This window comes from Mesoplodon densirostris, chromosome 11 (genome assembly GCF_025265405.1).
Source record: "Mesoplodon densirostris isolate mMesDen1 chromosome 11, mMesDen1 primary haplotype, whole genome shotgun sequence".
Classification (NCBI taxonomy): Eukaryota; Metazoa; Chordata; class Mammalia; order Artiodactyla; family Ziphiidae; genus Mesoplodon; species Mesoplodon densirostris.
In genome coordinates, this window is record NC_082671.1 from 47823058 (window position 1) to 47844235 (window position 21178).

At 54.7% G+C, this 21178-nt stretch overlaps 1 protein-coding gene across 1 annotated transcript; it reads right to left on the reverse strand.

Annotated features, from left to right (window-relative positions):
* Positions 1-19299: 19299 nt before the first annotated feature.
* On the reverse strand, positions 19300-19575 carry SMIM41 (small integral membrane protein 41). The gene has a single exon (XM_060112178.1). It carries the CDS (start codon positions 19573-19575, stop codon positions 19300-19302), a length of 276 nt encoding a protein of 91 aa, XP_059968161.1.
* Between the last annotated feature and the right edge of the window lie 1603 nt (positions 19576-21178).

Genomic DNA, 21178 nt, shown 5'->3' on the forward strand with positions numbered 1-21178 from the left:
ACTGAGGCTTTTCACGCATTACCTCATCCTCACAGCAACCTTGCAAGGGACTACACACTGTCCCTGTTTGGCAGATGGGGAAACTGAGGCTCAGAGACATGACCAAACCAGTACAAGGCCTCAGAGCCACAGAGAAGGGGAGCCAGTCTCAAATCCAGGTCTGCCTGCTCCAGAGTCTTTGCTCCCCTGACAGAAATGAGAATTGTTCACCACTGAACCAAATGCGGACACGCTGTTCTCTGAGCGGGAGGGACCCGTGTCTGCAGGAAATGCCTTGGTAAGCCTGCCTGGCGTCTGAGCTCAGATCCCCCAGGTCTGCGTGACGGGTTGTGATAGTCGGTCGGCAGGGCTCACCAAGCGCTATGGGGCTTCGCAACCCTACTGAGGCCTGGTTCCCCCCAAAATCCACTGAGTGCGGGGCGTGGCGGGGACCCCACGGGAGAAGGGCCCTCACGTGGGCAGTGACGCAGGCTGCAGTCAGCTGCCGCAACCTTTCAGACCTCCAACTTAGTAGCATAAACAGTATCCAGTTTACTGTGCTCACAGAATCCAAGGGTCAGGGGGCTGGGACAGGGTGTGTGTTGGGGGTGGAGGCTGGGGCCTCAGTGGGGAGGACTTGAGGGGCCGAGGGTGGCTCAGATGGATGTCCGGGGCTAGAATCATCATCACTCCAGCTTCTCTCTTCACATGTCTGGACCAGACGATTCAAAAGCTGACCTGGGCTGCCACTGTCAACTGGAGGATCCACGCAGGCCTCTTCACATGGCTGCTCACAGCATGACAGCTGGGTCCCAAGAGGAAGTGTCCAGAGAGGGTCATCGGGAAAGCAGCGATCCCAGAGGCCCAGGCTAGCGCTGCCTGGCTTTTATGACCTAACCTTAGATATCATATGGCATTGTGTCCACTGTGCCTATTGGTGAAGCGGTCTCAAGTCCACCCAGTTTTAGGGAGGGGACATAGATCCCACTTCAATGGCAGGAGTGTCAAAGAACTGGTGGCCATATTTTAAGCTGCCTAGTTCCATAACACCTGAGGGTATCTCTTCAGTCGACTTACCTGTATGATTCCAGAGTGTTCTAACGTCAAAAAATAACTCCCCTTCCCATAGCTGATGCCCAGAATTCCCCTGGAGAGCTTTAGTCTTTGATCTTGAAGTGACTTTATTCTAAAACAAGCCCCCCCCCCCAGCCCCAGCCGCCATGGGGACTGTGCTATAGGCCTGACCCTCCTTACGCCTCAGTGTCGGCAGGTGGGCTCACCAGGTCTTTCCAGAGAGCCGCGGTGGCTAAGAGAGGAAGAGGGAGCACCTGGGCCACTGTATTACACCAGAAGTCCATCCTGACTGGATGCCCGGGAAGGGGGAGGGAAGGAAACAAGGGGGGGGGGCCTAAGGTCCAGGGGTAAACTTGGCAATGTCACCATTTAGCTGGTCCTCTCACAAGCGTCTGCCTCACCGCCACCTATACCCACTGCCCCACATCCCACTGGCTTCTGAGAAACAGGACTCCTGTCCAATGCTGTCCCTCTGAGGGTCCCTCCCCACACCTATCCCCCAATCTGGGGGGGTCCTCTCTCTTTTAGAGCCAAAGATCTGTTAGGAGCAGATTCAGCATTGTTTTCCATTCAAACCAGCCTCCTCTGAATACTTACTGTATCAGCAGTGTAGGAAACAAGCCAATCTAGGTTAAGAAAGCGGGGTGGGATTCAGGGAATTCGATGCTTATAAAATCATGGGTGGAGGCAGGAAGCTGGAGGCTTCCAGTGGAATTGTTGAGTTCAAGGACACACCAACATACCACCAAGTCACCATCCACAGAGCAGGAATTGCTGCAGCAATGGCCCCCACGGCACCTCCACCTTCCAAATCCTGCACAAGTACATCTCTTTGGCTCTACCTAATGCACTCTAGCTGCAAGGGAGTCTGAGAAGGGCGGCTTCTGGCTTTCTGGCCTCCACAGTGCAATGGGCGCATTGAAAGCGGAGGGAATGGATGCTGAGATACAGGACACCGTACCCAGCACAGATGACAAGGAAGGAGTTTGCTGGACCCATCCCCCTCCTCTCAGGCACCTGTAGAAGGTGGGGTCTCTCATCTCCCCAGCACGTGTCCCCTGATTTATTTTTCCTGCCATTGCTGTGTCATCTCTAGAGCCATCAATCGCCCTGTGGGCTTCCTGGCCTGAGTAAGCTGACGTCCTCTCTACTGCGAAGTGGAAGGAGATGGGGTGATACTGGCTCCCTTTGCCACCGTGTCCCTTAAATCTCCCTGAAAGTCACATTTACTCCATATGCAAATTTCTTTACTGAAACATTTACATAAAAGGGAATTACCTCTTCTGGGAGAAAACAGGTAACTCTCCAACTGACTTGGACTTTCCCTTGTGGCTCACTAAGGAATGCACTTAAAGACGAGGGCCTTTCCAAGGAAGGGACTTCCCTACACAGTGTCCCCCCCCCACCTCTCCCTCCCTCTCCCTCCCTCTCTCTCCCTCTCCCTCCCTCTCCATCTAGCATCTGCCTCTTCCCGCAGGATCCTCCCCCCTGCACCTTCCTTCCTAAAGCCTCAGGTCTGGGTCCTTCAGCCCTAAATAGTGTCCCCCACTTCAGTGGGGTGGGGAGAAGAAGCAGTGCCTGGCTGCCTATCCCTACAAGCCCTGGGGGGTTGGGGGATGGCTTGGAGGAAGTGGGGTGCAGTCCGGCCTGACATTGACTGGAATCCTCCCATTGGGTTCCTTTTCATGATTCCCATTAGAGGGAGCTAGACACCCACCAGTGCCTTTGCAGGAGGCTCCAGCCTAGAGGAGCACGGGAGCATCTCCCAGGGACCACAAGTTTAGACAAATGAGATTCAGAGGAAGAGCATTCCCACATTTTCAAGGTGCCTGTCCTGCTCCAGAGATCATCAGGTCCCCATTAATCCGTCCAGAATCCTTCATTTCTTCCTGGTCCCCCAAGGCCTAATGGAATCAGAAGAGAAGGGCTCTGGCCTGGATTACCTTCTTTGGTTCAGAGCTTCCCTGGGAAGAAATGAGGGTTCTTTCAACTTCCCTAGCACACTTTCAGGGTGCCTTGGGAGCTTAGAGGAGGGGTTTTAAGCTGAGACAGATAGCCCTCCCTCATTCCCACCACTGCATAAGTTAGGGGGTGCGGGGGGTCGGGGGAATATGGTAAGGGGAACATGGCATGAGGAGAGTTTTGCCGTGGGGCTCCTTGGAAAGTGGCTTCCTTGCCCTCCTAAGAGAGCCTCCCAAACCCATCCTCCCTCTCTCCCAGGACCTGGACGGGAAGCCACAGCCCAGGGAGCTGCTGTGCGCTCTTGGGCCACACGAGGGCGCCAGTCTCAGGTGGATGCTGCACCACAACTGCCTGGAGAGAGACCACTGACTCCCCAGGCCTTGACAGACTGAGCCCACATCAAACCAGCCCTGAAGTCCATCCTTCCTCTACACTGACCAGTTGGTGGAGCTGAAAAGCTCCCTTTACTGCTTAGCCCAGTGTGAGTGAGGTGTGTCCTTGCAGGTGAAAGCTTCCTGCTAACTCCAGGTGCTTCTCAGGACTGTGTTCCCCAGTCTCTTGTGACCCCACCCCCAATCACCACCCCTACTACTGGGCTAGACGTTGGGAGTGCAGATAGGAAGGAAGCACAGCTGGACTCACAGAGAGACAGACAGACAAACTGTCGCCAGAGTGCTAAGTGCTGCAGTACAGCTGTGCTATTGTGAGCGTGACCTGGCAGGTGTGGGGTCCTGGGGTGGGCGCTACAGAACCCTAAACAAGAGGTGTGTTTGAGCTGAGTCTGGGGTTATGCAGGTAAACAAGTGGCTCCAGGCTGCAGGACCAAGGGCGCCCAGGCATGAAGGCAGAAAGATGTCAACACAGGCAGGGAGCTACGGGGAGCTGGGGTGGCTGGAGCGGAGGGTGCATGTGGGGACAAGATGGAGGATGCAGCTGGACAGGTGCACCTAGACGGGGTGGAGGCATAAACTAGGTTAAGGAGACTGGACTTTATCCAGAGGGAAATGGACAATCAGGGAAATTATAGGTAGTAACGTGATTACAAGGCAATGCTGGCCAATAGAATTTTCTGCAGCGATGGAATTAGTCTGTATCTGCACTGTCCCATATGGAAGCCACTAGCCACATGTGGCTACTGAGCACTTGAAATGTGGCTACTAAGACTAAAGAACTGAATTTGTAAATTCTACTTGATTTTAATTAATTCAATTGTAGCCACAGGTAACTAGTGGCTACAGTACTGGACATTGCAGATCCAGGGGAAGGACTGGAAGGGAGATTTGGAGGCAGGGACATCGGTTAGGAGGCTATGGAAATGGTCCAGGTAAGGGCCTGAAGACAGTGGCAAGGAAATGGAGAGGAGGACACAGATGCTAGAGGTGGATGCTGGGAGGACTCCCAGGGTGACCTGGGTGATGGGAGGCTTGCTGTATCATCACTGAGAACAGGGACCCAGGATGAACACGCGTGGAAGAGATGGCAAGGTCAACTTTGGACAAACAGAAATTGAGACGCCTTGGGACCTCCAGGTGTATGGGCATCATCTAGTAGGTAGTTCTGTATGTGGCTTTGGTGCTCAGGAAATAATTAAAGCTGGAGACAGACACCAGACAGACTGGTGATTGTCAGTCACCAGTGGTCACAAACTGGCAACCCATGGGCCAGCTTTGGCCACAGGTGGAAGTTGGGATTGGCTCACACCATTCTTTAATGGATCCTACATTTTTAAATCAGTAGAATTCATATAAAAATCTGGATTTCCATCTCCTCTTGAACAATCAGAAGATCTGACACCATAAGGCCTGAATCCCTCATCCAACAGCCATCTCAGGTCCCTTAGAGGAGCACCCTACGTTTCCCACCTAGCCCTCGTGGGCACTGTATTTGATCACCCGACAGTATATTTGGTAGCTATGGTAGATGGTTTTGAAAGAAACTCACAACAATCCCCCCATCCCACAGGCCCCTTTACCATGTGCCTTTGCCCCTTCTTTCATTAAGAATCTCTTAATTTCCACTATTTTAAATCCAGCCACACAACCAATATGACAACCACCAGCCGTAACCACAGCAGCCAGAGTTACACTCAGAAATTAAAGTTCAGAACGTATAACATGGTAAAAGCATACCCAGGTAAGCTCAGATTCATCTAACAAAACATCTCTCAACCAATGCAGCCAACATCTCCACAGAGCCAGCCCATCAGGCCTTTGAGCTTCCGAGCCTTGGCCCCCGGTCCCCACTCCTCAGCCAACAGCCCAGGCCACCAAGTCTACTCTCTGGGTCAGTTCATTTTAGCCAACAAGGTTGCTGACTGGCAGTAGAGATTGGTCAAACCAAAGCAAACAAAATAGCTATTCAAGGAATGGGCTTCCTTCGTGACAATCATGCTAAAGGGAAACCAGCCAAGATCTATTGTGTCGAAGGAACCACGGAGCATGGTGAACTTTGGGTAAAATAGTTGTGGCACACTGAAATTCTTGAATCACATTTGCATCCTGTATAAAATTCTTGTACATATTTGGCCATTGCTCCATGCACAGATTTGTTTCACATAAGTAGTAGTTCCGAAATGTGTTTTTTTAAAACTCTCTTTGGGAAAAAAAAGTGAATTTAAATTTAGTAATGTGGCATTACAGTCCTTGGAAATAAAATTAATTTTATACTGTTGTTCTGACAAAGTAAAGGAAATGCACGATCTGAAGAGGCATGATTTATGCTTTTTTTCAAAACTTCTTCTTCTCTTCCAAAGGGAAGGTTTTCAATGTTTCCCCAAAGGATGTTGGTTGGAATGGTGGTCCCATGGGAGGCTCCTTTAAAAAAAAAAAAAAAAGAGGAGGAGGGGTAAAATCAATTCTTTGGTCAAATCTGCTGGGAAGTGCTTCTCTTAGAGTCATCATAATATTGGCATAGCAATGCCTCTTACAGGAACTGCAATAAAGAAACAATTTTAAATTCGCCTAACGCAATAATCCCCTAATTTATTAGACCACAGAACCCTATTTTCAAGCAACACCCATTAAAGTCCCTGGAGGCTGGAGGATCATGGAACCCACTTTAAGAAACACCGCCTTAGCCACCGGAGGAGGGGAGGTGGGGCATCAGCCTTGCTTTCTACCAAATGGTTTTGAAATATTCATCATTTCTCCCAAGTGACAAAGGACAAACTATAGTTTCTACTTTTAACTCATTTCTCCAACAATTCCTATAATATTTGGTGTCTGATAAAGACATTTTAAATGAAAAGATACATTCAAATTTGGGACCAAACAGGCAGCACGATGTTCCTATTCGCCTGCCACCTGTGCCTTTGAAGTGGCTGTTTCTGCTCCAGCCGTTTCCACAGCCTCTGGACCTCGCTCCCAGGTCCTGGAACATGCTGTTCCAAACTTCAGCCAATCACACAGCCCCGCCCTCTCCACCAGGCTTGCACACAGGAGAAAAAAATGTGCTTTTTTTTTTTTGCAAACCCATGAAGAGTGATATCTAAAGAACGGAGAGTATTGAAAGCATTTGGAGTTATTGGATTTCCTCACAAAACCTCATAGTTGCTAAATCCAAAAGATGAGCGTGACAATGTCCAGAAGTCTGCCGACTACCCCCCTGAAACTTTGCTGTCATTTCTCTAAAGCTTCCGTTCATGCCAGCAGCATGTCATATGATCGAACTCCAAGGTGCCTCAGCTAGGTTCTAGCACATTTCTGGGAGCTAACACATCTTTCACTCGAGAGAACTAAGGGGCTAGAATCCATTTATACTTTCTCCCTCCTCCCCACCCTGTGATCAAAGAAGAACTTTAAATTCAAAAATTTAATTCATTCAAAAATCGATTTCCTCATAGTCTTCTGTGTGCAGTGAATGGAACAGCAAAAATCCCTATCCTATTGGAGCTGACATTTAAGCAGATGGCTCAGGCAGAGAAGTTTCCAGCTAACATGGTAGCTCTTGTCATGACAGCCAGTCCAAGAAGGAGGTAAATCTACTTTTAGCTGGGTTGTTGGGTTTTTTTGTTTTTGGGGGTTGTTGGTTTTTTTAAATATTTATTTATTTGGCTGTGCTGGGTCTTACGTGCGGCACATGAGACCTTCGTGGGGCATGCCTGATCTTTTTTTAGTTGCAGCATGTGGAATCTTTAGTTGTGGCATGCTAACTTAGTTGCGGTATGCGGGCTTTTAATTGTGGCATGCGGGCTCTTAGTTGCGACATGTGGAATTTAGTTCCCTGACCAGGGATCGAACCCGGGCCCCCTGCATTGAGAGCGCGGGGGGCTTAGCCACTGGACCACCAGGGAAGTCTCAGCTGGCTTTTTGTTTTGCAAGGAAGGGATTCAAAGTCAAATAGGAGGGTTCACATGGGCTGTCAACCGTGGGTGAAGAGATGCTGTCATAGGGATGAGGAGTCCAGGCTGTTGTGGGGAGAGAGACGCTGGCAGAGAAATGCCCTAGGATCTCCTCCCGTCCCCGTGGAGGGAGCAGAGACCCGGGCTGCGGACACCTCCATCACGGAACCCTGAAGCCTGGGGGAGCAGATGTGCACAAGGCAAGGTGACTGCAAGAGGAACACAGAGGGGACAGTGAGGTGAAAACGTTAGGGACCCTCAAGTGGTACAAGGGACCGAGTTAGCTAAGTCGAGTCGCCTGCACAGCTTGGAACCCTAACTGGATCCTTCGCTAAAATACATCTTCAGGGCTTCCCTGGTGGTGCAGTGGTTGAGAGTCCGCCTGCCGATGCAGGGGACACAGGTTCGTGCCCTGGTCCGGGAAGATCCCACATGCCGCAGAGCGGCTGGGCCCGTGAGCCATGGCCACTGAGCCTGCGCATCCGGAGCCTGTGCTCCGCAACGGGAGAGGCCACGGCAGTGAGAGGCCTGTGTACCACAAGGAAAAAAAAAATACATCTTCAGCCTCCAGCAAAGTTCAGTGAGATCTGGGCCAGGGGAGGGCGGCAGCCAGGGACAGGGACAATATTCCAGCAGAAGCTGTGCCACTTGCTGGCCATCTGGGGACTCTTGGAGGAGAAGAGCATCAGGCAACAGATGCTCCAGCCTGAGAGCTCCGGAGTCCGGCCCCCTAGGCACCCCTCTGTCCCCAGATACCACTCCCCTTCCCGTGGGGCGAGCCCCTTCCCACGCCCCTGCACCATCATTGCTGGGTTGCTCTCTGGTTGAGCAGAGCACATTCTTTGGTGGTTTCCTGAGAAAACGTACAAGAGAGGTGCATGTTCTGGGTCTCCGTGGAAGAGCTCGTCGGCCTCTCACTCATACCCCCACCCCACCCCCTGACCTTGGCTCTCACCGTGGCCCTGGTCCCTGGGCCTCCTTGCTGTTTGCTCCCTAACTGTTTGCTCAGGTGGGCTCCTTCCCCAGGCTCCCAGCTCTTGCTGTTCTGCTGCCCAGAAGGCTTTTCCCCACTTACCTTTATTGCTCCTTCTCACTCCAGTCTTTATTCAAATGTCACCTTCCCCATGACCCCACTTAATACTTCAACCTTTCCTCCGAACTCTCTGTGCACCCTCCCTGTTTTGTTATTCTCCACAGCCCTTATTACCACTTGTTATGAATTGCAACCCCAAAAAAACAGATGTGTTGAAGTCCTAAGCCCCAGGACCTCCCATGTGACCTTATTTGCATTGCAGAGGTAATTGGTCAAATAAAAGTGAGATCACACTGGAATAGGGTGGGCCCCTAATCCAATATGATGGGTGTCTTTATTAGAAGAAAGATATTTGGAGTCAGGTGTACAGGTGTCACGTGGAGAATGCCACATGACAACGAAGACAGAAGTTGGAGTTACGCGGGTACCAGCCAAGAAACACCAAAGGGTGCCAGCAAGCCACGTGAGCTCGAAGAGTTCTCGACGAATCACAGAGGGAGCATGGCCCTCCGACACCTTGGTTTTGGACTCCTGGCCTCTATAACTGTGTGACTTTGTTATGGCAGCTCTAGGAAACCAATACGCCATCTGATATTCTCTGTTTTAAATTACTTGTATTATTTATCATCTGCCTCACCTCACAAGAATGCCAGCTGCACAGGGGCAGGGACTTTTATCTGTTTTGTTCACTGCTGCATCCTCAGGGTCTAGAGCAGTGCCTGGCACAGGTAAGTGGTTTATAACACTGATGGAATGAATGAATAAATGAAAGCTATCATGCCTCTGTACCACTGAAGACTGGGTGCGTGGCTGCCTCTACCTCTCCCCTCCCACGCCTGGGTACCTTCTGCGAAGCATGGATGACCCTCCATCACACCACCCTTTAATGCAACTCCAGTCACCTGCCATCCATCCTACCTGAGCTGCCTGAACCCACCCTTGAACTTTGGTGCCACCTGGAACTGTCCCATGTGGGTCAGCGTCGGGGCTGGACCCAGAGTCTGGCTGTCTTGGGTGCAGATGTCCCCCAGAGAATCTGTTATAATCTGAGAAGTGAGAAGAAATGGGAGTCAAGAAAGAGCCCTAGTGGTCCAGTGGTAAAGAATCTGCCTTCCAATGCAGGGGACGTGGGTTCGCTCCCTGGTCGAGGAACTAAGATCCCACATGCCACCGGGCAACTAAGCCTGTGCGCCACAACTACTGAGCTCGCGCACCTCAACTAGAGAGAGAAAAACCCTCATGCCGCAACTAGAGAGAAGCCCATGCACCACAACAATAGATTCCCACATGCCTCAACGAAGATCCCATGTGCCACAACTAAGACCCGATGCAGCCAAATAAATAAATAATAAATAAATAAATAAATCTTTTAAAAGAAAGAAAGAGCCCGGGCCTGGGGCAGGGGAGCAGCCTCCTTCACCTGCAGGGCTGAGGGCTGAGCTGGAGGAACAGAACAGGAGCAGAAAGGGAATCAGAGCTGGAGGGGGTCAGGGCTGAACGCTCAGGACAGAGGTTGTGAGGATGTCAGGCGGACAAGGGCTCTTGCTGTTGGGTGAGGCTGAGACACGTGGGTGGGTGGGTGGGTGTGTGACCCGAGAAGGGACACGAGACGTGTAACTGAACACTCAGAGGGAGGCTGCCAGGGGCGAGCCCAAAATGGGGGAATGCCTGACAGGGACCCCCGGGCCTGAACGGGGGAAAGAGGCCAGCTGGGCAACGGGAGAAGGAGGGTCAAAGGCCCAGAAGACACGGCGGAGAGTGGGCAGAGGCGATGAGAAGAGGGAGCAGAGACCCCAGAGGGCAGCAGCTTGGGGACCTCATCCTGGACTCCATCCTTGGAGCAGTGCAAACCCATGCTGGCAGGTGGGGGTGGGGGCGTCCAACAGGGAATGGCTCGACAGTCTACTCCTTTTTAAAAGACCGCTCTGGTGCCCGTGGAGAAGGGGTGGACTGAGAAGCACAAATAGACGTGGGGCTGTGGGAGAGGTGAGGCTGGTGGCCAGAGATGGAGCTTTCTAAGGGGTAGAATGGACCCCATTTGGTGATGGGTAGCTGTGCAGGGGAGGGAGGGGGTGACTCGAGGACAACTGCTGGGGAGGAGGTGGTCCCTCGCCCTGGGAGTCAGGCCAGGAGTGAGGATGCTGTGCCCGGAACAAAGGGCTTCCTCCTCGACTTCCGCTGTCCCTCTCGCTCATTAAGCTCCCGTCACACCAGCCTCCTTCCGGTCCCTCAGACGTGCCAATCTCACTCCCACAAGAGGACCTTTTGCCCCGCTGTCCCTCTGGCAGGAACACTGTGCCCCAGCCCTCAGCCTGGCTAGATCCTCGTCTGGCCAGGTCTCGACGCAGATGTTGCCTCCTCGGAGAGGCTTTCCCTGACCACCTCCACCTACAGTCGGCCTGCAGGTCTCCACCCCATTGTCCTGCTGTGTTACCATCTGCAAATGACCATTTGTTCACACGTCCGTCAAACATCCCCTCCCACCAGCACGTGGGCTCTGTGGCGGGGTCCCTCTGTCTCATTTACCACGTATTCTCCAGTGGCTGCCAGCAGAGCTGCTGAGGAAACCAACGCAGAACAGACCGATGCGTTAACGCGGCGTTCAGGACCCGGGTTGGGCTGGGGCTGTAGCTTTCAGTGCCATGGCATACAGATGGCAATTTAAGCTCCAGGAGAGCAGGGGAGCACCCAGGGCAAGAGGGCAGGGTAGGAGGAAGGCCTCGGACAGTCCTGAGACGCTTGGCATGCAAGCCCTGGGCGAGGAGAGATGAGGTGCTGGCACGGGACCTTCAGAGAGAGGTGAGGCTGGGACGAGGCAAAGCAAGACCTCCCCAGGGGCTTGCGGCTAGGAGCCAGGGAGCCTGGATTCAACTCAGGCAGGTGCTCCAGGGACCTGGGGCCCATCCCCTGAAATCCACATCACCTCGGGAGCTCCCCCAAAGTTGGTGTTATCCTTACCCCACTTCACTAATAAGGAAGAGGGTTTCAGCTACCCAGTGAGTGGCGGACCCAGAGTGCGGACCCACTATTGCAGCGGAGCCCACGGTGTTAGCGTCTCCCCTCCCCATCACCAAGCTTCCTCCCGAGCTGTCACGGAAGCCACGGGGACAGCTGTGAAGAGGAGGGAGCGGTCGGCGCAGGTGGAGTGGCCAGGAGAGCAGCTGAGATAAGAACTGGAAGGCAGGTTCAAGCAACCATCCGGGGGTGGATCGTGACCGGTCAGCGCCAGTGTAGACAGGAGCCAGGCTGGAGAGGAGTGAGTGGGAGGTGAGGACGCAGGGACGGCAAGTGGGGGTAACTCTGGAGAAGTTTGACGGTAAAGATGAAGCAAGACACAGGGTAGTAACTGGAGGCGCCCTGGGTGCACATGAGGGTTATTTTAAGGTGGAAGAAACCTGAGTGTTTTGAAGTTGGAGCCAGCAGAGAAGGAGTGGTTAAAGGAGCATTAAAAAAACTAAAGTGAAGGGGGTGAGTGAAGAGGTGGAGAGAGCATCCAGTGTGGGGGAGCATCCCAGCACCTCCTTTCTGTGAGAAGTAAGAGGTGAGGGCATCTGAGCAGAAAATGGGAGATTAAGGGTATGGTGGGAGCAGGGGCAGAGTTGAGAGTGGGCGTGGTCCGCAGTAATTCAGCTTCGGCGGAGCTGCCCGAAGCTGCAAAGGGTCCTGTGCGGGTCTGGTGACCATTCTTGGTGCCATCAGTCCACCCAGGGGTGAGGTGTTCTTTGGGGGCACTTGGCAGGCACCCAGGGCTGAGGTCGTACCAGGAGGGCTCCATGCGAGGAGTGAGGACAGGCAATGGGCAAATGGGATTGGGGCGACGCACCACGGAGTCTAACCTGGAGGAGAAGGAAGTGGGGGTGGGGAGGCGCTGAGGGATAAGGAGGAAGTAGGGACAAATGAAAACGGTGAAATGCACAGAGTGAAAGAATAAAGGTGTGACATAAAGCATAAAGCACAGCAGCATCTGAAGCAGGGACTTCAAAGACGGAGTGGTCTCCAGCTCTGTCAAGGTAAACAGAGGAACTGTGGGTGTGGGAGATGTGGCTGAAGTCTCAGTCCTCCAGGCAGGATGCAGGCCTCACGGAAGTCACTGCAGCTTGGAAGGGAAGCACAGTAGCCATGGAGTAGGATGAGGTCTTCTGTGTGTGCGTTTTGTGTTGTTTTGTTTTGCCTAGGTGAACCGTGTGTGTGTGTGTGTGTGTGTGTGTGTGTGTGTGTGTGTGTGTGTGTGTGTGTGTGTGTGTGTGTGTGTGTGTTAGAGCAGTCACACATACAAAGGAGTAAACTACAGAAAGGAAACCCACCCCTCTCCCTGCAACGGCTTTGCCAGCCCAGAGGGACCACGTTCCCCCTTTCTTCTGTATGGGGGCTCCACCCCCATCACGCAGGCTTAGGACAGTGGTGGGGAGGGGTAGCTCAGGGAAGCCACGTGGTCCAGAAAGAAGCCTTCCGCCCTCCCTCCCTCCAGAACTGTGGGGGGGGGGCATGGACACACCCCAGTTGCAAAATCCTTTGTTCTCTGACTCCCAAGATAGCTGGCTCCCCGGCTTCCCTCCCACCTCTCTGGGCGCCCCTCCTCCACGGTCCACCATGTCCTCTCACCCTGCCCTTAAGGGGTGGCCTGCTCGGCCTCTTCCCTTCTCCCCCCAACCTGGTCCCTTCCCACAGCTCCATTTTCTGCCTCTAGAGTCACCATGGCCTGGAAGTCCCTCTGCTGAGCCCCAGCCCCATCCACTTACTGTCCACCTTGGACGTCCCCAACGTGCTTCCAACCCAACACACCTGAGCTGGATTCATCACCGCCCCCTCTGCCTGCGGCGCCCCCATCTGCAACAGCCATGAGTCAGTTTATGGACACCCAGCCTCTGTTCACCCCAGGACTGAAACGGGATTAGATTTGGTGAGGCGACAGCCCGCTCCTTTAGGCCTTGTGGTTTGGGGTGTCTGAGTAGAGCATGTGACCAAGGCTTAGGACATTCCATACTGGCAGCACAGTACCTCCGGGGTAACACACAGTCACAGCTGCTCCCAGGGTTTGGCCTGAGGGACCTGGGACCTGAGGGGCCCTAACCCTGCCTCTTTCATGATAGATATGAATCGGAGAGGCCATGAAGCCAACATCCCCTCTTCACATGGAGGCTGAGACTAATAACAGGCACACTTACTGTGCCAGGCTCTCTACACGTGGGGGTCTCATTTCATCCTAACAAAACATGTACTAGCTCGGCCCCACTTTTCCCCACTCTGAAGAGGAGGGATTTGAGCCACGAGGGGTTAAGCACCTTGTCCAGGTCACACAGCTAGAGAATGTGGTGCCAGCTTTCAAATCCAGCCACCTGAGTCCAAGGCCTTGCTCTGACCACTAGACCACCCTGTCAGAGGCTGACAGAGGCTGCAGACCAACCAAGCCACGGGAGGCACAGAGGCCAGGCCTGCTCTCACTGTCAGACCTGAGTCAGGGCAGACCTGAGGCCAGAACTGCCGCTAGCCTTTGGAGTTATGTGCAGTATAAATTCCCCTCTGCTCAAGCCAAATATCTTTTGGGTTTCCTGTAAATTCAGACCAAAAAAGTCGTAACTGATAACACGGCCCCTCAGTGGGTGGCAGGCATCACCACCCGCTCAGTAATTCAGTCCAAGAGCGGGGGCTTCGTCCTCCCTGTTCCCTCTCCTTCATCTCTCACATCCAACTAGTGACCAAAGCCTGAATTCCAAACATCACTTGGATCCGTCCCCTTTTCTTTCCACCCCAGTCCAGGCCACCATTTTTTAAAAATAAATTTATTTATTTTATTTTTCTATTTTTGGCTGCACTGGGTCTTTGTTGCTGCACGCAGGCTTTCTCTAGCTGTGGCGAGTGGGGGCTACTTTTCATTGCGGTGCACGGGCTTCTCATTGCAGTGGCTTCTTTTGCTGCGGAGCACGGGCTCTAGGCACGTGGGCTTCAGTAGTTGTAGCACGCAGGCTCAGTAGTTCTGGCACACGGGCTTAGTTGCTCCGCGGCATGTGGGATCTTACCGGACCAGGGCTCGAACCTGTGTCCCCTGCACTGGCAGGTGGATTCTTAACCACTGAGCCACCAGGAAAGCCCTTTTGCTGGGTTTTGATCACAGCCTCCTTGCTGTCTCTCTACCTCCAGCCTGCTCCCACCCACAGACTTACCCCCCATTCCCTAAAATCCAGATCTTACCATGTCACTTCCGGGCTTAAAACTCTCCAGGCCCTCACTGCCCCCAGGGTAAATTCCACTTCCGTCCAGGCTACCACTCCTCTGGTCTCACGTCCCTTCACACCCAGCTCTACTTACCTGCTTCTAGGGTACCACCAGTCCCACACCCCACTGCACCTCTGCCCCGAGTGTTCTTCCTTCCTTTCCTCGCTCCGTGAGTGCCCATTCAGTACCCCTTCCTCTATAAGCCGAGCCAGTCACTCTCTGCTCTTGGCTCTGTCAACACTGGGCACTTTTTATTGTCGGTGTTAGCTTCAGTCTTTTTTTTTTTTTACAAACTTAATCTTTTTTTAATTTATTTTATTTATTTTTGGCTGTGTTGGGTCTTCGTTTCTGTGAGAGGGCTTTCTGTAGTTGCAGTGAGCAGGGGCCACTCTTCATGGCGGTGCACGGGCCTCTCACTATTGCGGCCTCTCTTGTTGCAGAGCACAGGCTCCAGACGCACAGGCTCGGTAGTTGTGGCTCACGGGCCCAGTTGCTCCGCGGCATGTGGGATCCTCCCAGACCAGGGCTCAAACCCGTGTCCCCTGCACTGGTAGGCAGATTCCAAACCACTGCGCCACCAGGGAAGCCCCTAGCTTCAGTCTTGTAAGCATCACTCTTTACTGGACTGTGAGCTCCTTGAGGGCAGGGCCGCTGCCTCATTCATCTCATGCCCAGCCCCAGAGCCAGCCTGGCACAGAGCAGTCACTCAATAAACACTCATGGAAAAGATGAATAAACGAAGTGTTCCCAGGAACAGGGTGGGTGGTGGGTGGTTCTATACCTTTTCTCTGGGGGTGGCCAGGTTCGGAGGAAAAAATAACAATGTCACATGATGATCACAGCCTTTTATCTACAGACAAGCACACTATATATTTGATCCTCATGCCATTGTTGCTTCCATTTTACGGATGAAGATACTGAGGTTCATGAAGGTTTACAGTGTAGAATTCAGTCCACACGCTCACAAAATCCACTTTTTTTGAGGCACAAGCTCTGGCCAGACTACGATCAGACGTCAATAGGTCAGCTGAATGAAGACATGTTCTTGCCCACACTGGCCACAGGGGGGCAATCGATTGTTGGCGTGAGAGTCACTGCCCCACTCCTACCCACCCTTGGAAAGCTTTGGATCTGGGTGTGGAAAGGGAATAGCCAGCACTGAGGAAAAGACCAGGGGAGAGGGGCCATGGCTGGGGTTGCTATTTCAGGATCTGCCAGAAACAGTCCAAACTGGAGCGGGGCCCGGGGGTTACCGCTAATGCCAAGTCAGGGGCTGGAAACATAGGCCGTATACCCCAAAGCTGCATTACCAGCATATTTAATAACGAGCCACAGGAAGAGATGGGGCAGGGATGGGGCATTGCTGGGGCACCCAAGACCTCCAAATGGGGGACAGTGACCCACAGCCCTCAGCAGGGACAAGTCACTGGCCTGTCAGACCACGGCCACCCTGCATCAGAGATGGGACAGGGCCCAGCAGGCAGGGGGCTGGTCAGCGTCTGCGGGCACTGAGCATCCTGGGGGTGTGGCCTCTTCAGTGCCCAGGACACACAGCAGTTGCCCGGGGGCCCATTCATTCCTGGAGCGCTGACCTCCCAGACCCACACCATGAGCACTTCAGGAGGTTGGATGGAGCAGATCAGAGGCAGCAGGTGAGTGCAAGGATCCCAAGTTGAGGTCTCACGACAATCCAGGTTTCTCCCAGGCTGTCATCTGCACCGCACATGGATCAAAGGTAGCAGGAGTTCCCCGTGCAGCCGGTGCGCTGGAATGGGAGCTCTCTGGGAGACAGACCACACAAGGCTCGGGAATCTGTAACAGACAGCCACCCCCTGTCTTTGCTGGGAAGGGAGCCAAGGAATGACAGACCTTTCCAGCTCAAAGTGAGACTCAGGGGCTGGAGGAAGGTTAAGGCAAGATGTCCACCCATCTGTGGCCCCGGCCTTTCCATCAAGGACAACATAGGCTAATGGAGCTTGCTGGTGACCAGATGCCTGGCCTCACTCCACGGCACTGAGACCTACAGCCATCCCCCACCTCTCCCTCCCAGCCAGAGCCTGAGAAATGCCCTGACAGCAGCACCCATGTCCCAATTTTCTAAATTATTTTCCTCCCCACTCAGTCTGACAGTCTTGACCAGGGTTAGAGTTCCACAGCAAACATCTCAGTATCTTTCTCCAGACACACTGAGGTCTCCAGCACAGGCCACGGGCCAGCTACCCAAGCACTGAGCTGAAGGGATAGCAAAGGCAGGAAGTTGGATGAAGAAAGCCTTTGTGTACCCCATCTTCTCTCACCCCACCGGGACACCCCCAGCCCTGCCTGGGTGTGAGCAGACACCATGATGCTGGGGGCACAGTCCGTCCCTCCATCAGATTTCTCTACACCTCTAACACCACCCAGACTCGAACCCAAAGGCCAACCCAAGTCATCACCTTGACCCCCGATCCCTCTGCTCTGTCTACTTGGATTTTTTTTCCATAGGTGTATATATTCCAGCTGACCCTCTGAGCTCACCCGCACCCTCAGGTTCAGGCCAGGAAAGCTTAGCCCAGCTGGTTGGGGAGTTGCTGAGGCACCTGGAAGGCCATTCCCAGCAGCAAGAAGGTATCTAGCAAGACTGCTGGGAAGTGAGGATGGGAAGGAGGACACGGAGCGGGAGGGGGGGAGTTGAGGTTCCAGTCCCGGAAACCATATGATAAATGTGGTGTGAAGGTTCATTCTTTTGGGAAGAGAGGCCATATTTTGCATCAGCATCTCAAAGAGTGGTGAGAAATCAGGGAAAGAGAGGACAGAGCAAAGAGGGCAACCCAAGGGGTCCTTCTCACTCAGGGATGCCACCCCACCCCCTGAGCTCGGAATCAAGGAGGAGCCCCAGGGTCCAGTTCCGGCTCTGTCATTCACTTGAGCATGTCACTTTCTTCTCTCTGAGCTTCCCCATTTGTAAAATGAAGGGCTCACAGCAGAACTGGAGACTCTGGTCCCAGATGGGGAAGGAGAAAAGAGCATAGTGTGGAGATGGGAGAAAGGATGGAAATGCAGCGAATTCAGCAGAACTTATGGCCAAGGGGGTGGGTGAACCTGGACACAATAAAGAGAGGGCGTTCCAGCCCCTCCCCCAGGACACAGCAAAGGGAGGTGGTGAATGTCCCGGGCTGGCCCGCCTCCCTAAGGCCAGGAGCAGTCACAAGCGCGCGCGCGCGCGCGCGCGCGCGCCCCTGGCCAGCCCTCTCTCCAAGGGGGTGGGATCAGTATGCCTGAAGTGAGAAGTCCACAGCTCAGCAAGGCCAGTGTGGCACAGCTGTCCGGGATTAGCACCAAATCCTGGGCTGCTCGGCGCAGGGATCACACGTCGTCGTCAGCTTCACAGCTGCACCCTGCCTACTCTGGCCCCTCACCCCTCATCGGCCCCTCCTCGCCAGCACTCACTCTCTTCTCAGAGGGAAGCTGGGACCCTGCCTCTGCCCTGGCAGGCAGGGGAGGGGCTCTAGAGTGGGAGGGGCAAGAGAGGTCAGAGGCACCCCTGGTGAACAGCCCCACCCACAGAGACCTGGGAATCCCTTGGTACAACACTGAACAGAGGAGACAGACACAGAAGGCTTCCCTCGCCAACCCCTATGGCTCTGCCCAAGGCAGCCTTGGCCTAGAATTACCTTGTCTTTAGGCCACCCAGGCCCTTCCCTCCAGATGGTTCCTGTCCTTGGAGAGGCAGAAGCAGGAGGGCCAGATGGAGCCCCTACAGCTGGGAACCCTCAGTCCCAGCTTCCTGGAGCAGCGTGCTCCTGAGGCCCCCCAGCTGTTACGAATCTTGTCACCTACCCCCCCACACACACCCCAAAGCCCCTTGTTCTGGGCCACACACGTCCCCCAACCTGAGCAGGGGCTGGGGGGAGGAGGCCCAGCACACCTCCCCATCCCCCAGGGTCATCCAGGCTCCTGGCTCTGCCCTAAAACTCGATCCACACTCGCATCCCTGCCCCAAGAGGGAGCCCACAGTGAGGAATCATACCCAAACCTCTCTCCGGGGAAAAGCCTTCCTGAAGGAGAGGACGGGAGGAAGCAGAAGCCGGGGGCCTGGGTTGGCTGAGTTCCTGTGGCCATGGCTCTCCCCAGCCTCCCAGTGGGATGGGCAGTGCTGGGGTGATACCAAGTTGGGCCTTAGCACTAGGTGGGGCTGGCGCAAAGCGGGGTGGCGTGGGTGCAGGGAAGAAGGGCTCCCCAGCACACTGTGGCCCCTCCAGACTCCCTCCTCTTTGATCCGCCCTGCTTCTCCCTCTCCCGCAGTTACACAGTGACCTAGAAAAAGGCCGTGGGTCGGGGCGCCGCTGGCCCAGAGAGACGACCGGGAGAGGGAGGGAAGGGAAGCCTCTCCGCTCAGATCCCGGCACCCCTGGGATAGCCGCCGGCCCACCCCGTGGGCTTCCAGAGCTGGAACGGGGGTCGCTGAAAAGCTGGGTCTGTGGCGGAGCGCAGAGAGCCCGGTCAATACGACGGTTTCCAGCCCCTGCGCCCCCAGTCCCAAGGCGCTGCGGCTCTCATCTGGGCGGGCTCTCACCTGTGTGTGTGCGCGCGCGCGCGCCAGCATCGCCGGAGGGCTTCCCGCTGCAGCCCTCTGGCTCTGGGGGCCGCTCCCTCGAAGTCGGGCGTGGAGTCCGCGGGCCGCCGGGAGGCCGCGACCCCCGAGCGCAGCCGGGCGCACCTAGGAGTCATCCTCGCCTCCGCTGGCGCCGCCGGGCTCTCCCTCCCGGGACGCGCGCAGCTCTCGGGCCAGCAGCGCCGTCAGACCCTGGGCGCGGAACAGTAGGCCGGCGCCCAGGAACAGGAGCCCGCAGAGCACGAGCAGCGACAGCACGCCCAGCACCGCCGCCTGCACAGCGCGCGGCCCCTCGGGGGGCTCCGGCAGCACCCCCGACTGGTTGCAACAGGAGCTCAGCCAGGCGGCCCGGGATGTGACGTCCGCCTGCGAGCCGTTCATGCTTCACGCCGGCTGCCCAGATGTGCTGGGGACCGCCAGATGTGCGGGAGCCCCGGGGCCGGCGGGTGGGCGGCGGCCGTGTCAGGGAGGGGCCCAAGGGGCGGATCCCAGGCGCCGTGCGACCCCACCCCCTGCGTCGGAGCGTTCAGGCCCTTTCTGGACAAAGGGCTCCTCCAGTGTAGCTATGGCCCAGAATCCCAGGGCCGGTGTTACTTCTCGGCCCAAAGGCCCAAACAACTACGCACGCACCCAACCGGCCAAACCCAGGAGTCCTGTCCCCAGGGCTCTCCCTCCCCCTTAGCAAAGGTCAGGAGATAGCCCGCCCTCAGAATCCCGAAAAGATCTTCCAGATCACATCCCAGGTGCTGGCTAGGGTGCTGCCCCCGCTGAACGGGACACAGGACAAACAAGAGCCATCCCCACTCCTGGGCTTTCTGTCCCTGGGCCAAAAAGGTCAATACTGCTAGGTGGCCCAGGTGGCCACTGGGACAGGAGGCAAATAAGCAGCCTCTAGACCCTTAGTGATCATAGTCTTCATCGTGCATCATCCCCTTGGGAGCCTCCTGGGGCTGGACAAGCAGGCCAGTGCCTCCTTGGTCCCAGGGGAGGGAGATGGAGGGCCCCCATTCCTTTGCTCAGGCCCCAGAGATCAAGGAGAGTTACAGACCAAGGGGAAGGCATAGATCTGAGTCACCAGGGCTCCTGTCCTGACCTTGAGTAAATCAGTCCCCTACCTCCAGGAAATCACACCACCAAAAGGGATGGAGATGTTACTGAACTGCCCACTAAGGGGAGCTTGCTGCCAACTGGGTGTCCCACAGCCAAGCCAGGGTGAGAGACTGGAGCAGAGCCTGGCTGCAAAAAAGTAGAAAGTCTGGGGAAGCTGGGATGGAGGAAAGACCCTCCCACCCAGGTCTCCTGAGAACTGCAGCAACCCTGAGGTCGGTTTAAAACAAAGTCACTGTCGGCAAACACCTGACTCAGCCAACTCCCCAGAAGGGATGAGCTGATGGCTTCTAGGAGGAAAAGAAGGTCCCCCAGACGGCAGCAGGCCAGGTAGGGTCACACCTCATCAAGGACTTGCTGAGAATTGGTCTTCCCCATCTCCAAACCCGAGACCCTCCCGAGTTCTCCAACTCCCCAGTGCCCTAGAGGTCAAGGGTAGGACATCAGAAAACCCCTCATGAAATAACGCATGGCCAAGAGTGGCCTGGAATGAGAAAAACGTGCAAACACTTCCTGGCCATCCTGGCACCTAACTGCTCCAGGACCATGGACAAGACCCCCAGCCCCTTTCTCCCTTAGCACAGCTGCTTATGCACTGCTCATTTAGTTTGGTTAGAACTGGCACCTATGTAACAAAAAGCATTGTAAAATATGGAAGACTAAATCAATGGAAAGCACACAATGGAGTTCACTGGTTTTGAGCATGCTTGCCTAGAAATGAGTGAGTTACCAATGTCCTAACAACTGGCGAGGGCCAGCCCAAACTGGAAGAAGTGTTACCAGACACCAGTCTCAAGGTGGCCAATCTCTCTCTCCAGAGAGAGAAACACCAAATCAAATGAGCTTTCTGGTGCAAACGGGGGCCTGTGTGTGCTCT